The sequence below is a fragment of the Hoplias malabaricus genome, chromosome 12 (assembly GCF_029633855.1).
Source record: "Hoplias malabaricus isolate fHopMal1 chromosome 12, fHopMal1.hap1, whole genome shotgun sequence".
Taxonomy (NCBI): domain Eukaryota; kingdom Metazoa; phylum Chordata; class Actinopteri; order Characiformes; family Erythrinidae; genus Hoplias; species Hoplias malabaricus.
The window spans coordinates 21617958-21634810 of NC_089811.1; the positions used below are offsets into that span (position 1 = coordinate 21617958).

The 16853-nt window shown below is 38.0% G+C and overlaps 1 protein-coding gene across 2 annotated transcripts in view; it reads right to left on the reverse strand.

The window, feature by feature from the left end:
- Positions 1-15188, reverse strand: part of appb (amyloid beta (A4) precursor protein b) — a 28490-nt gene extending 13302 nt beyond the window's left edge. The window contains exons 1-7 of one of the 2 annotated variants that reach the window (XM_066686014.1): positions 14958-15188; positions 6354-6521; positions 5548-5677; positions 3976-4088; positions 3625-3812; positions 2755-3029; positions 1004-1174 (exon numbers count right to left, since the gene is read on the reverse strand). In XM_066686014.1, the coding sequence (XP_066542111.1) occupies positions 1004-1174; positions 2755-3029; positions 3625-3812; positions 3976-4088; positions 5548-5677; positions 6354-6521; positions 14958-15017 (1105 nt within the window). In that variant the 5' untranslated portion in view covers positions 15018-15188. The remainder of the gene's footprint in view (positions 1-1003; positions 1175-2754; positions 3030-3624; positions 3813-3975; positions 4089-5547; positions 5678-6353; positions 6522-14957) is intronic. The other variant, XM_066686015.1, reaches the window with a different exon arrangement.
- Between the last annotated feature and the right edge of the window lie 1665 nt (positions 15189-16853).

Genomic DNA, 16853 nt, shown 5'->3' on the forward strand with positions numbered 1-16853 from the left:
AGTATTAAAACTATTAAAACACCATGTAATATTTTTAGCTTAAAATTGAATCTTCAAATTTTTTGTGATGCTTCACTGACCTATAATAAGGTGAATAGAGCCACTGTTGCTGCTACTCTGGGCTCAGCACTGCAGAAATGGCACTATTTGACTTGTAGAGAAGGGCAGGAAACCATCCTCCCTTAAGCCCCCTCCCTATTGTTTCCAGTACTATGCTATAAAATGAATTACAAAACTGGGAGCCTCAGAAGCAAAACAAACGTATCTTACCTAGTGTTCCTTTAAGAATCCACTAAAATTTAGCAACGCTAAATATTTAGAAACACTGCTGATAAAGTACTCTATAATTATTATTTACTTCTGTAAAATAGAGATTAATTAAAACTTCTAGAGTGTTATTAATTATGCTATTTATATTCTTTTCCTGCTCCTTTTTAAACTGATATTGTCCACTAAATAAATAAATAAATAAACAACTGAAACCTGATATAATTTGTTAAAGCTACTTTCTCCAACTACTTGGACATAGACATGAAATCAAACTTTTGGAGGAATGGAGGAAATGTGTTTAAACTATATTTTGATGGAAGATGTGGCTGTTCAATTATTTGGTATGACAAATCATAGACAGTGAATTATTGGGTTTGATTTCAGGTTATAAAACTGGTATCAGTGTTAGAAATTCATATCAGTCAGACCCTTCATCTCAGACAGCAGTGTAAAAGCTTCTGTAAGGATGTTCACAGGCACGCACTTCAAAATAGGTCAGAGCATTTATTCTGCAGAGAAGCAGCGCATTAAGGCAACATTCCAGAGAGAGTGAGTGTTAAAGAAGAGTTGGACAGTATCTCCAAATGGCCACCTCAAAGGGACCTTTAATCCATGCACACTAATGCAGCCAGCCATCTGCTGAGGGCTTGACAGTGCGACAGAGACGGGCAAGAGAGATACAGTGAGTTAACAGACAAGAGTACCTCTCCTACACAGAGCACTGTGGACTTACACACGCTGCTGCTGCACACAGCCATGCAGTATTCCTCCGACTCAAAGTTATTACGGTTGCCCCCACAGCCCCCAAAGGTGAAGGGGGCACACTGGCCTGTCTCCGCCACAAAATACCAGCGGGACAGCAGAGCACGGCAAGGGCCCCTCCGCGCCGGGGCCCAGCACACAGCTGATGAGAAGAGACATTCAACATGATACAAACATACATAATCATCAAGAGAACGTCCCTATTAACCCAGAAACCAGTCTGAGAGCCTTATATAGAAAAACAAAGTCCATTAAAATGAATGTAGAATTGGTATAATCAATATACCACAATTATAAATCTTATTAATTGTATGGCACAATTTAAAAGATCTACAAGGAATCTACAGTAACAATAATGTTTCAAAGAGGAAACCTGCGCAAGCAGAATCTGAGTAATGTACATTTGATTATAGTTACAAATGTCATGTGCATCTATGAAAAATTAAATGTGTGTATTTGAAGAAATGTGTGTGAAATAATACTAACAAAACAACTGTCAAGTATTCACAATAAAACTGATTATTTTTACTAATATTACTATTATATTAGTGATATAGTTTAAGCCCCGAAAAAAAAAATATATAGTTTTTACTCCAGGTATACTGTATCGGATAAATAATATGCGGAGTCTAAACGTTGGTCTGAACTGTGCTTTTTTAATTTTGCCCAGGAGCTAGAGGGGATACCATACCATGCATGGAACCATACAGGGATGTCTGCCCAATTTAATTACCACACATTTGCTTGAAATCATGAGTAGTTAAGGGAGAGTAGTTAACTAATAATAATTAATAGCAGTACAGGATATACAAAGCAGAGCACATTTATCATTTACACATTTCCAAATGTAGCCATATATACAGTCATGTGAAAAAACTAGGACACCCCATGAAAACCATTGTCTTTTTGAACATTTTGACATATGAGCTTCATTTGAACAGTACTGAGAGATGGAGCTTATATAAATAAACAAATAAAACTGAAGAAATTACTTATAAACACAAGTTGTAAAATTTAATTAACAAAATTTCTTGTGAGGAAAAAGTTAGGACATTTCAGCTGTTCACTGAAAACGATTCCAGGTGACGATCTCATTAAGCTGATTGAGAAAACGCTGAGCGTGTGCAAAGCTGTCATCAAAGCAAAAGGTGGCTACTTTGAGGAATCTAAAGTATAAACATTCTGATATGTTCAACATTTGTTTTTTTACTACATAATTCCATATTTGTTCCTTCATAGTTTTAAAGTCTTCCGTGTTCATTTACCTTCCCTGAGTGGTTGTGTCCAAACATTTGACTGGTACTGTATATTATATACTAATATAAATATGCAAAATTTTATATTTATATAACATGGCATATATAACTGAGATTTTCACTATTTATAATTTTAATATGTGAAAATAAATTTCAGTGACAAGAAGCTAAATCAAACATTGTGCTCTTATTCTCTTGGATAGTCATGAGACTAGAATTCCAGCTTTGGCATACACACACACACACACACACACACACACACTGTAAACACAGATCCTTTTCACCGCTTGAAATGCTTGTTCTTATATACATAAACAAACACTGGAAAATGAAATGTCAGATTTAAAAGCCTGCATTACAGTGCCATTACAAATATACCCCTATTCAACTGAGACTGCCAAACCTGTTCTGTATTTGCACGTATAGTATATGTGTTTGTGTGTGAGAGTGTGCAATTGCAGCTTACCTCGCACAACCTCTTCTATGGACTCAGTTGTTGTTGTAGTGGTGGTTGTCATAGCAATATTGAAGGCTTGCTCACTAGCGTCACGTTCAATTGTGGCATCTTCATCCTCATCGTCTTCCTCATCAGCATCTTCCACACCATCACCATCCTCATCATTATCCCAGGCATCTTCATCATCATCACCATCATTATCCCCTTCATCCTCATCATCATCATCATCATCATCCTCATCATCCTCTGTGGTGGCAGGCTCCTGCTGGTCTGAAGGGGCTTGCCTGAACAAGAAAGGTGTGTTGGTTTAGATTTCTTGAGATTTAGATTCCTTGGGGAAATGTAAACCTGTAAATGAAAGGCTCTATAGCCAGTATCCAAAGCTCTCTCCCACTGCAAAATTTAGCTTATCTTTCATCTAACTTCTTCTGAGAACAGAGCCAGCTAATCAGCTTCTGCTTCTGCTGTCAATAACGACAAACACTGATTATATTTTAAGATTCATACATCAAAAGCTGTTCAAGTCTGTTCATAGTGATATATTTAAGTTGTCTCCACTTAGCATTTCTTTGTGTTGATAAATATCAGCTCTAGTTTTAGGTGCATGTGACCTCCAGAATGATAGCTTAAGGTGGCAATTTATAAAACTGGGTACTTTTCTATGTTTTAGATGCTTTAGATTCTATTAGATGCTTGTGTAATTACTCTTTCTGTCATTCTGTGTAATATTCAGCCAAATGAGATATGTGAAATTATAACATAAGACAACATTTTTTATTTAATTCCACACTATGCGTTTGTGTATATAATAATAAAGATCAAATCAAATTCTAACCTGAATCTGTTTGTGTGTGCAGGTGTTTGTGCTAGTGTGTATACCTGTCAGTATACTCAGCCTCAGCACCTCCCCACCACACGTCTGAATTTGCCTCCTCTTGCTCCTCAGCATCAGAGTCCTGCTGTTCCTCAACCGGGCAACACACAAACTCCACACCACGGAAACGATCAATACCACATGGTAATAGCATCCCAAAGTCATGAAGATTCATAGACTGATCACCACAGGACTGCAGAAAGATATATAAAAAAAAAAGCAGAAAGTCCTCATCAGGTTAGATATGATTTATAGAGTATGTATATGCAGAACTACTATTTTGCCTTACACAGCTCTGTGAATTGTGATAGTAAAAAATGCTGAAAATATGAAAAATGTTTGTAGCAGGCTCTGACCTCTTTGGCCACAGTGTGCCAGTGCAGGTGGCTCTCACACATATCCATCCGTTCCTGATGCAAGAACTTACACATATCAGGAACCAGCAGGGCATCACTGACAAACTCCCCAACTAGAGAACACAAACACATTGTATATTTACATAACTACCTACTAAAAGTGACACATACTCCAATAAAGTTAGTATTTAAAATACGACTGAATGAAAACACAGAAGAAAATGAGCCATCAAAGCTGTGTATAAGACTTTTAAACTTTATAGCCAATAACAATCTTTTGCAATGGTCCCTTATTTATGGTCATTTGTGAATACCACTGACTAGGAATGCTCTTGTAACCAGAACACATCAAGAGAGAAAAGTGAAATCTATCATTATCATTCACACAATCAAAGCAGCTCTAAGAACCACCACAGTTTTTTTCTTTTTGTTTTCCTAAATATGGATTTATTTTCAAATACAATAAACAAAAGAAAGCATTTCCCATTTCTTTACAACACTCTCCATTTTGGTTTTGGTGAATAGGCTACTTTCCCTGCTTCCATGAGCCCTTCTATTTTTTTTTTTAAATCTAAATAATGCAATGCAAATTGTTTTCAAACTGTAAAAAATGTTATGCATCACATCGTACAGATTTCATTTTCATTCATTCATTCATCCATCCATTCATTAATTCAGTAATTTTCGCACAGTCACTCACAACCTCACACCTATGGACACTTCTGAATAACTAGTCCTTCCTAGTCCGTCAACCATCATGTATTTTTGGACTGTGGGGGGAAAATCAGAGCAGCCAGAGGAAACCTATACAGACACAGAGAAAACACAAAAATTCCTCACAGACAGTGACCTAATGTGGCATTTAAATCCAGGAATCCAAGACCCCAGGGGTCTATGTGTCTATGTGACAAGGACACTATCTATTCTGCCACTTTGTCACTGAGATTTAATTTTCTAAAAGCGAAATAACAGGGCGTGAATTAAAATTGTATTGAGGCTGCTCTCTCCCTTTCTAATCTTTTGTACTGCAATCTACTAAGAGCAGTGTCCTTATATTTGCTGATCAAGATGAGAATTAAACCTTCACTACAAACTCAGCAGAAAATTAGGGCCAAATGTACTAAAACACACTTACTAGACACTGTCAGAATGGGGGGGTTGGAATTGTGCTTTTTATGCATCCAATTTTTCCAGAGCTTTCTGTAGTGTGTAGAGGTTGCAATTTTTAGGTGATTATTTTGTTGAAATCATGGAAGAGTTCTGCTTGAAATGGGTGTCACCACAGAGTGAAAATACTCATGTTCAGCACACAACCAAACACAAAATATTAATGCAAATGACAACACGGAATCAGAGTTTATTTCTATCAGCATGTGAGAAAATAGTTTCAGTTTCCCAGGCAGGAGACAGATGGTGCACCCAGACAATAAAAGCACATGGGAACATCCATACTAAAAGCATTACTTTATGTCCCAGATATCCAGGTTAATACTGAGCGTGGCAGGGTGTTCCAACAAGAACATCACGCTAATGGACAGTACTAGTGTAACATACACACATACACACACTCACCCAGGCAGCGGTAGGGCACTACGATGTGCACATGGCTGCGGCACTGACGTCGGCCTTTCTTGCACCAGTTCTGGATGCTGACTGGCTGGTTGGCCTCCACTACATTAGTGATCTGCAGGTCAGGGTAAACCTACAGGAAAAACAGCTCAATTACTGCACTAATATTTATTTTGAAAAAATTACCTGAAATATTTATTGTGGTACGGGACATTGCTCCTTAAATTGGAAGCTGAAGAGGGGTTCTTAAAGGGCTTCAGAAAGTCTGCAAAAATGATATCACCACTTTTTTGTCGTATGTTTATTCAGTTTGAATCAGCCATGTTGAAACAGTTATTTAAACAGGCGGTCATCCACTGGTCAACTGATGAGGTATGTGTTGTGTACATAGTTACAGAAAATTCTTGCAAATTCACGTTTTTCTGCTGAAATTAAAGAAAGTGGAGGACAAATTAGAACTTAATATTCACAAAGAGGGCCTTAGATTAAAAATAGTTTGAGAACTTCTGGCGGAGGGTTTTGTAAATAATTGCAAATTAAAAACAGGTCTTGTGGATCTTTTTCAGCAAGAAATGATACATCCACCCACACTTTTAACTGAACTGTGATAAAGACTTAACACATGTTCTATTGTCTAAATAATGAGCTGCTTATATAATAACAAACATCTCAATTTCATGATTATAACACTGTAACAAAGTTATAAAACAAGATATTTTTTACCTCAGCCAGGTTTCATCTCATTCTGCCTTAAACTATTCTCAGAAATTTTGGCTTTTCCATTAACCCTTTACTCCCTCACTCTTTACCTCCTGGCAGTACTGCAGTATTCCCTCCTTGGTGCCGATGCAGCTCTTGGTGCCAGAAGGATCCGGTTCCCATTTGCCACTTTGGACGTTGATATGCATGTTGAGCTTCCCGCAGAACATGGCAACCTGTGGCTCTGCCAGTAAGCCCACAGATTCATCTGATGGCACCTAACACCAACAGACAGAAAACAGCAGCATATGACTTTTCTGTTGTTACTATTTTAAATGACATAAACTATTATGTCAGTAGCTTATCATAGCACAAAAAATGCCCCCTACACTAGTCATTGAACCAAGTCAAAGAAAAAAAATTCCATTATATCCTCCTTGAAAAACTTTAAAAACTAAAAATCACATGGTTTAATTATCATTCCCATCACTGCTCCTGTTACATCATATGAGCAAATATCATGTAATGGATTTTTTAAAATCAACTATTTATATAAAATAATTTGTTTTCTAATGATTCCAAACAAACACACAATACATCACATACATTCCTATTGCTGTTCATTTACATTATATACATAAGCATATATCATATTCATTTTTTTACATAATGCCTAAGTATTTCAGGACATTACAAATGTGCAGTTAACGTTACCCAAATCCAATATGGAAAGAAAAATTCTAAGATATCAAATAACATATAATTACATTCCTTTACATCTGATTAAAATCAAAATCAGCTGTGGTCCAAGTTACTGCCTTACTTTTACTTTTTCCATGTGCTCATTCGAAAAATGATCTTCTCGTGACAATTTCTAATAATTGATTCATGTATTAAACAGATAAAAAACACTAAATCATCATTTCTGTAGCATTACCATGATTCATTCTTTTAAATAAATTAAGTTATGAGTTATATTTTTTTATACATTCAGACAATTAAACTGTGTTTATTTTTTTTTTTATTATTGAATATATTGTTTTCTTCTGTGCAGCCTTTTCAGTATGTATGAGAACATAAAATTTCCTAATTTTCCTTTTTATTTTTTTTTATGTAACATTAATTACCAAGAAATAAGATTTCTTTACCATTTTAAATTCTATAACCTCTTCTTCATTTGGAAAGAGCTACAGAATGAATTCTGTGATAAAATATTTGCAAATATATTTGTGGCACCGTCTTATGAGAGAAAGTGATCATATAAGAGAAGAGGATTTGGTTCATCATCTAGTGAATTCCATTCCTACAGCTGTGAAAACATAGCAGTTAGACCAATTAATATCTGTTTACAAATTCTGTCTTTAGCTTAACTGTTCAACTACCCATACACTTTAGAGTGTACAGTGGAACAGTAATGGTCTTACACACAAGCCCCCCAAACGAGTGCTCTGCCTCTGTAGCAGACACTGACACGCAAACTATAATCTGATTGCAGCACCAGAAATCCAGTTATGCAACATATAATGTAAAACAGCACTGGCCTTTTCAGCTCTGATTGAAAAAGCTTCATACAGCCTTAATCTCTTGGAAGTTCAATGAGAATAAAGAGAAAGAAAACAGAGTGAATGGGACATTACAACAATCTGTGATGTTTAGTACCAAATTTCAGTTACACACACTAAAGCCAAAAATTAAGGGATGGAACATAATTCATAATTAATCATTCACATTTAATCAGTAAGTCCTTTCTCTTAATAAGATAAGTATGTAATATAGGCGCATTATATGTCAACTAGGGATCAGATTCTGGCAAGGAAATGGCCTATGTTATCAGCAATTAACTGCCCATTAAAAGTAAGTACATACTTGCTATTATTTAATTATTGCTTTTGCTTTTATATTATTATGTTTAGTGGGATTTGGCTAAATGGCTAGATCTTCGCATTTTCATACAGCCCACATAGTGGGTACACAGTGTGAAAGTCATTAGTTATTTAGTCTATAAAGAAGTCAGAATCATTCATTAATTCATTGTCTGTAACCGCTTATCCAGTTCAGGGTTACGGTGGGCCCGAAGCCTAAACAGAATCAGTGGGAGCAAGGCGGGAATACACCCTGGAACGAGAGCCAGTCCTTCACATGGTGAAACACACACTCACACTGTCTATGAGGAGTGTGGTGTGTTCTCCCTGTGTCTGCGTGGGTTTCCTCAGAGTGACTGTGAGGAGTGTGGTGTGTTCTCCCTGTGTCTGCGTGGGTTTCCTCCGAGTGACTGTGAAGAGTGTGGTGTGTTCTCTCTGTGTCTGTGTGGGTTTCCTCCAGGTGACTGTCTGTGAGGAGCGTGGTGTGTTCTCCCTGTGTCTGTGTGGGTTTCAACCGGGTGACTGTGAAGAGTGTGGTGTATTCTCCCTGTGTCTGTGTGGGTTTCCTCCAGGTGACTGTCTGTGAGGAGTGTGGTGTGTTCTCCCTGTGTCTGCGTGGGGTTTCCTCTGGGTTCCCCGGTTTCCTCCCTCAGTCCAAAAACACACATTGGTAGGGGGATTGGCAGCTCAAAAGTGTCTGTAGGTGTTAATGTGCGAGTGTATGCAAAGGATTGACGCCCCCTCCAGTATGTATTCCTGCCCTGTGCCCAATGATTCCAGGTAGGCTCTGAACATACTGTGACCCTAAACTGGATAAGCGATTACAGATAATGAATTAAAAAAACTTTGTCTGTATAAAGTGCAAAAGAGTGCGCACATTTCAATAATATGAATATGCTATGTCAAAAATAGGCCAAAAACAAACAAACAAAAAACAATCAAACCCAACAACAAAAACACTAAAAGATGAATGCAGTCACAAAAGTCAAGCATATAAATAAGTTAGCACAGTCTAAATCTGTGCTCTAAATTTAGTGCAGATGATGAAGAAAAAAAAGAAAGAAAGAAAGAAAGAAAGCCTACTCAGATGAAAAAGAAGGTGGAGGAGTGTAGAAAAAAGAAGCAATGTCTGGGACCATAGCCTTGATGTTAGACTTATTGAAGGGTTGTTATTCTTGTGAAGTTAAGAGAACAGTAAAAAGTTGAAAGACAACTACAATAATTTATTTTTGTAATACAATCTCAAGGAGACAAAGGAGAGGAAAGGTAGAGCATACAAAACTGGGAAAGGCAGACAGAAAGAGCAAGAGAGCAAGAGAGCGATAGATGATGACGTTTCCTTTGTGTTTTTATGGCTTGGGCCTGACCCTAACTGTCACAATAGATTTCCCCTCTGCCCCAAAACACCCCATATACACAGACACACTGTTCAACTGAAGCCAAGAGATTATGGGACTATTGTTTTTTCCACCTTTTGGTTCTGGATCACAAGCAAAGTAAGTGCTGCTGTTGCCTGTTTGGAACATAGCTCTGTTCAATGAAGCCACACAGAAAGAAACAACATTACGAATTACAGAGAAATCACAGGCCATGTGAGCAGCTGTGTCTTGAATTGTGCTTTAGGATCGTAACTTTCACTACAATGCTGAGTAACAAATAGCCTGGTGCCGGTGAAACAGTGATGTTCCTTGTTAAATGGCTGGTATAAACAAAACACTGTTATTATGCGTACCACAAGCCCACAACGCTATCCAGTAATCCAGTAATCACATGACAAAACAATTGCAAGTACTTTTGCTCATGAGGTGACAGTACATTTATCTACATTCGCAGTACTGTGCAACCACCCACCACTACGGCAAACACACTTTGTTAATTTAGTTTCTTTTCAAAATGGTATTTTATAACAAAATGCTTAATATCCAGGAAAATAAAATCTTTGTTTAGCTGTTTTTATTTTACGTAACTGTTTATGAAAGTAAACATGAATGCTTTACTATTTGACCAACCTATTCTGGGTTCTCCAGCAGCACAGTCAAAATCATGATATAGGGCCCTAGACAGATTTATAGAGCAACTAAATAACAAATTATTGTCCAAAATTAGCACAGAGATCATTTGAAATGTACAGCGTGATTCAAGTCCTTCAAGCTCACTTTAATGTTTTATATTTTTAAAGTTTAATATTATATTGCTTTTTTGTACCGTCTATCCTTTACAACGGAAAGTGTGGGTTTCCACATCCACATATACTGCACTCTGTAGGCATTCTGAAGGAACTGATCTGTCCCATGATAAAGAAAAACCTCAGGTGTCAGCCTTATACTAAAGCTAGCTTGGTTTTATTAGTCTATAGATCAGAGGCAAGGCTAGCTGACACCACAAGGATCCTCCAAGGATGTATACATTATATTTATATAATGTATGATGTACCGCAATGGGAAAATGCAGATGAATGATCAAGAATTAAAATAAAAAAAAAACTATGAATTCTGTTAAACCAAAGGACATAATGCTGCCTATTGTATTATATAGTATTACTGAAAAATATTGAATTATCATTTCAGCGGCAATATCCTGTTAAGATGAATGACCTTTAGACTAACACAAGAATCTTCATTTTTATACAGTAACATCCACCTTTCATGTGCTCATATTGTCGCAGTGTGACACAGAACACATAAATAAATCAATTTCAATTACTTAACATTAATTGTAAAAAATTAAGCACATTTCTCTGCCACACATGTACTGTACATCATACAGAGTGCTGTGCACAAATAAGTATATGGTGACAAGAGGTGGAAATATTTTTGGTTTTTAAATGACTACACTGAATTAATAGTGCTTTTACTTAATTCAGACGTGTAATGTATGTATATTAATAATGTGTCAGTTGATTCTGGCATGGCGGCACGGTGGTGCAGCAGGTAGTGTCACAGTCACACAGCTCCAGGGACCTGGATGTTGTGGGTTAGATTCCCGCTCCGGGTGAGTGTCTGTGAGGAGTTTGGTGTGTTCTCCTTGTGTCTGTGTGGGTTTCCTCCGGGTGACTGTCTGTGAAAAGTGTGGTATGTTCTCCCTGTGTCTGCGTGGGTTTCCTCTGGGTGACTGTCTGTGAGGAGTGTGGTGTGTTCTCCCTGTGTCTGCGTGGGTTTCCTCTGGGTGTCTGTGAGGAGTGTGGTGTATTCTCCCTGTGTCTGCATGGGTTTCCTCCGGGTGACTGTCTGTGAGGAGTGTGGTGTGTTCTCCCTGTGTCTGCGTGGGTTTATTCCAGGTACTCCGGTTTCCTCCCACGGTCCAAAAAGTTGGTAGGTGGATTGGTGACTCAGAAGTGTTGTAGGTGTGAGCGTGTGAGTGAATGTGTAAGTGTGTGCTGCCCTGTGAAGGACTGGCGCCCCCTTCAGGATGTATTCTTGCCTTGCGCCCAATGATTCCAGGTAGGCTCTGGACCCACCGTGACCCTGAACTGGATAAGCGGTTACAGATAATGGATGAATGAATGAATGATTCTGGCAAAATGTGTGAACTAGTCATCATGACAGGCAACAAATTCTTAGAGGTGTAGAAGTTTGCTTAGCCAGAAATATGCGATGGTGAAATTACTCTTGGAAAATTCTGACAAAATTAGAATGTATATAATGAATTCTGTATCCAATAAAACAGTCAATGGATTTTTCACTGCATCATAGTAAAAGTAGTTCTTTATTAATGATTAGTATTTCTGAATATAAGGAATTTATATTTTATTTACCCCTCTATTATATTGAAAGCATAACATTCAAACATGTAAAAGGCTCTTCGTACACCTTTGCAGACCAGTATACATTGACATAAAAGTCTTACAGTTTGGGCACAGAGGACCTTTATTCTGTGCATAGGCAAGCTATGTCAGTTGCACCTGGTATTGGTCTTAAAAGGGTCTACTACACTATGTGAAGATAAATGGAAGTAAAATGGTGACAGAAAAAATTCTTAAAGATGAATTTGGCATGTATAAAACATATATTGCAGGACGGTTTTGCCACCCTAAGAGAAACACACACACTCTAGCACACAATCTATTTGAGAAGCACCAAACAGATGCCAATGTCCTACACATTCAGAAAATGCAGGGCCAGCCTGATTACTCAAGTAAACCTTCATGGCACTGATATTCTTTTCTCTATTTAGTGTTAGAAAGTTGAAATGAATGACAAATTGTTTAGCCTCAAACATGTTTCACCTTTAGATAGAACTGTTATGTGGATGTTGTTCAGCACAGAACAGTCCATATAGTACTAAACTGTTTAAACCAAGCAATAATTAAATAACCTTTAGAAACTGAGACTTATTAACTGGATTAGCTTTACAAAGAAAATGAATATCTGTAAAGGGTCAAATTAGTTAAGTGTTATTAAATGTTACTGTTTAGGTGAGCTACTATGCTTATATATATATATATATATATATATATATATATATATATATATATATATATATATATATATATATATATATATATATATATATATGTTTCATTCATAAACTTGGGGCACACAATGTTATCTAATGGAATTATGAATTCCAGTTTTTTCTCAATATTTTTGCTTAATATAATTTTATATATTCTCATGACTTTGCCATATACAGAAACTTGATATTTTTCTATTAGTGGAAACAAAAACAGAATTGGTCATTTTTTTTTAGATTAAAAGAAAGGAACTCTCATTTTAAGAGGCAGCAATCTCTCTCTCTCTCTCTCTCTCTCTCTCTCTCTCTCTCCACACCCTCTCTTTATCAAGGATCAAAGTCCTTGTGCCATATTTTTTCATTCTCAATAATATGGTCATCATTTTTTAAATTATTAAAAAGACCAATATTAGTGATAATCAGACTTGTTTATGTAAAGCAGTTATTCATAATACAGCATACGTTCTTTACATGAGTCATTTAGCCACAGTGAAATACGGTGGAATGTGGCTCTGAGCTGGAGGAATTTGCCCCATAAAAAGTGGAGTTGCTTATGGAGGTGGTTTGGTTGTAAAATAATAGATGTACAATAAACCATGGTATTATATTAGAAATATTATGGTATATATATATATATATATATATATATATATATATATATATATATATATATATATATAAAATAATAATAATTTTATATAATTCATATTAATATAACTTTGATTTTGTTGCAATAGTCTGTTATTTCAGTGTTTTTTTCATATCGCCAAAAATATAATCACCAGAATACCCTGAAATATTGTGATATTATTTTAGGGCCATTTCGCCCACCCCTAGCTCAAAGTTTGGCATGACTGTTATAAGAGCAAAGCTAAACAAGGCAAAAAATAAAAAATAAAAATAATAATAAAATATATATAATTTTGGAATATATTACAAAGAAAAAATATGATAGGTAAATAAAAGTTTCAGGAATATTTACAAAATATTCTTTATACTTACAGATATGCTTTGTGAATTATGTTTTCTTTATGTAGAAGTGTGGTATATAGTGAGGTAGGTGTTACCCACTGTCTGTCTCCATCTCACTCACTCTCCCCATGTGTGTGTGTGTGTGTGTGTGTGTGTGTGTTAGATATGCGTCCTTGTGGGCTCAGCTTACATGAGCCCAACATCACTTATGAAAGTAAAAATAGGTAAATATGGCTATAACCTTGTTTGCGTGGATTTGTATAAAATGGATTGTCATCTAGTGTCTTTAACTGTGATGTGATGTGTGTGTGTGTGTGTGTGTATTTTTGTGTGTCGGCAGAGGGCCGTTAATTTTAACGTTAACTGAGCCGCAGATCACCGCCGCCATCTTGCTTCGGTCAGACAGCATCTTCGGACACGCAACAAAAACCCCTCAGCAATACAACTAAACAAACACCACGGAGACTGTGTGTTATACACACGAAAACGGACATTAACTACGTTATTACTACATCTTATTTCCAACTCGACAGACTGAAGAAAGCTGAATCATTCATTCATTTTCCTTCACAAAAACGTCGACGTTTAACGGATATCCCTGTCAGTAACACAGCCATCGTGTTTACAGTGTTGTGGTTATTCGTTTCTTCTCCCTAAACGGTCTGCATCTTTCCCCGCAGTCGACAGACAGAGAAATTGCACATCAGCACTTTCCCCTTTCTTTAACGTTAGCTACATTACTGGAGGATTTTACGTTTCAGCTTCACGACTAAGATTTCAGTGGCTTAAAGAATAAATTATCTTCCCAAAGCCAGATGACAATCGATGCAAACTGTTTGTTTTAATCGGCTCATCATGGTTAGGTGTGAAACATCCGTTTACCCTTCACACATTAGGTTTACCAAAGCCACGAAACCCTTCCACCTTAAATATGACATTCTGACGCCTGAATTTAAGGTGGAGCGGATAACCTGGTGTATGAACTCTTCGCACATTATCCCTTTGCACTAAAAGGCATCGCATCAAACACTGGAAAAGGATGCAGCAGCTTTTAATATATTTGATCCAAACGTCTGCATCATTTCCAGAAAACAGCCCGTACCATCTACAAAATACACTGTGTTGATGTAATTTCATTAATATGTATGTGATGTATCTATTATATTCCGAACAGCAATAATCAGAACAGCATGAGCTCCCACCTCCCATCGTCGGTAGACAGATGCAAAAAATCATGGGCTTCTTGGACGTAAACGTTATACAACTATTAATAACCAGTAAATCATGTGTACACTTCACATTGCAAATACGTGCAGATACGTTAGCTATGCCCTTAATGGAGGTCTGATGTGTTTTTGATTGCCGTTGCTCCAGGGAGGAGAGAGAAACAGCTCCTATATCTCCAAAAACGTAACAGTCCTTTCTTACCTCGACAGCAAGCGACGAGGCTGCGAATAACATCAACAGAATCGCCGTACGATCTCCCATCTTTTACACCCTTATAGCTGCACGACCACTCCGCAGTCTGTCTGGTTTTATCCGCTTCACTGACGTGGATACCTCCCTCCCGGTCTGCGTGTATGAGATGTTAACGTTTTATGAGAATGTGCTAGATGAAGCTGCCTTTCCAGCTGCCCGATCTGTAGTCACCTGACCACGCGACGAAAGAGGGGAAAAAGGAGTGGAGTGGAGAAGGAGGTGGGGTCAGGAAAGCCAGAGGCAGAGAGAAAGAGAACGGGGGGATGGGGGGCAGAGTGAGGCTTTCTCAGGTACCACACTAGATCCAGCTTCCATAACTCTGTAGAAGGTACCAAAGAGGTTCATGCTCGGACCAGCAGGGGCAGTATCTTTTTGATCGTATGTGTTGCGCTGGTTAGAGTGGATCAGACATAGCAGGGATGATGGAGTTTTTTTAAAACAAGTTACTAGTTCAAGATCAATTTTATTATTAGTGTCTCTCAAAGAGAATCTTGGTTTGCAATGAGTCACTAACAATCCCGTACATAGAGTATAATATAAAATAATAAAACACATGACATACAACAACTAAAACAAACATTAACAACAAATTCATATACACCAAAAAGGAGTGAACCATGTGCATGCAAAAGACAGAAATCTTATTTAGCAGTATGATTGCACTAGGGATAAATGAGTTTTAAATACTGATGAGCTACTGTCTCAGACATCTACAAATGGACCAACAAGGTAGGTGTGTATTGTACAGTGAGTGAGCAGCATTGCTTTGTCTGATACACTTGGGCAAGTGCAACATAATCTAACACATCATCTCCACATTAGTGTCGCGGAAGTGCTGAAAACTATCCACCACCCAAATCATACATGCTTTGTGGGGTTCCTGACCATTGATGATTAAAGTAAAAGGGACAATTAAAATGTACAAAGCAAAAGGTGGGTGACAGTCTGTAATTTTTGAACTAAATGCTCCTGAATGGTCTGTGGACCTCAGAGAATGGGACGTGAGTATAAACAAGGAGGTCACAACGTGATTGTATGATTTCGGTGCTGGATCCTACTTAATGCTGCAGTGACACTGCTGTAGTGGTGGTAGTGTAGTAGATCAGACACAGCAGTGCTACTGGAGTTTTTAAAAAGTCACAGCTGGACTGAGAAAAGTCCACAAACCAATAATTTACAGCCAGCAGCATCATGTGGGCAGCGTCCTGTGTCCACTGATGAAGGAATACAGGAACACTTGTACAAATGCAACACACACTAACACACCACCATGTCAGTGACATTTCATTCACATGTAGGTGTCACAGCACATGTTCTTTTACATCCATCCATCCATCCATCCATTATCCACCGCTTATCCGGGTCTGGGTCGCGGGGGAAGCAGTCGGAGCAAAGAAACCCAGACCTCCCTCTTCCCAGCCACCGACTCTAGCTCCTCTGGGGGTATACCGAGGCGTTCCCAGGCCAGTCGAGACATATAGTCTCTCCAGCGTGTTCTTGGTCTGCCCCGGGGCCTCCTCCCCGTTGGACATGCCCGGAACACCTCTCCAGGAAGGCGTTCAGGAGGCATCCGAACCAGATGCCCGAACCACCTCAACTGGCTCCTCTCGACGTGGAGGAGCAGCGGCTCCACTCCTAGTCTCTCCCGGATGTCCGAGCTCCTAACCCTGTCTCTAAGGGAGAGTCCAAACACCCTGCGTAGAAAACTCATTTCAGCCGCTTGTACCCGCGATCTCGTTCTTTCGGTCACTATCCAAAGCTCGTGACCATAGGTGAGGGTTGGGACGAAGATTGAACGGTAAATCGAGAGCTTTGCTTTTCTGCTCAGCTCTCTCTTCACCACAA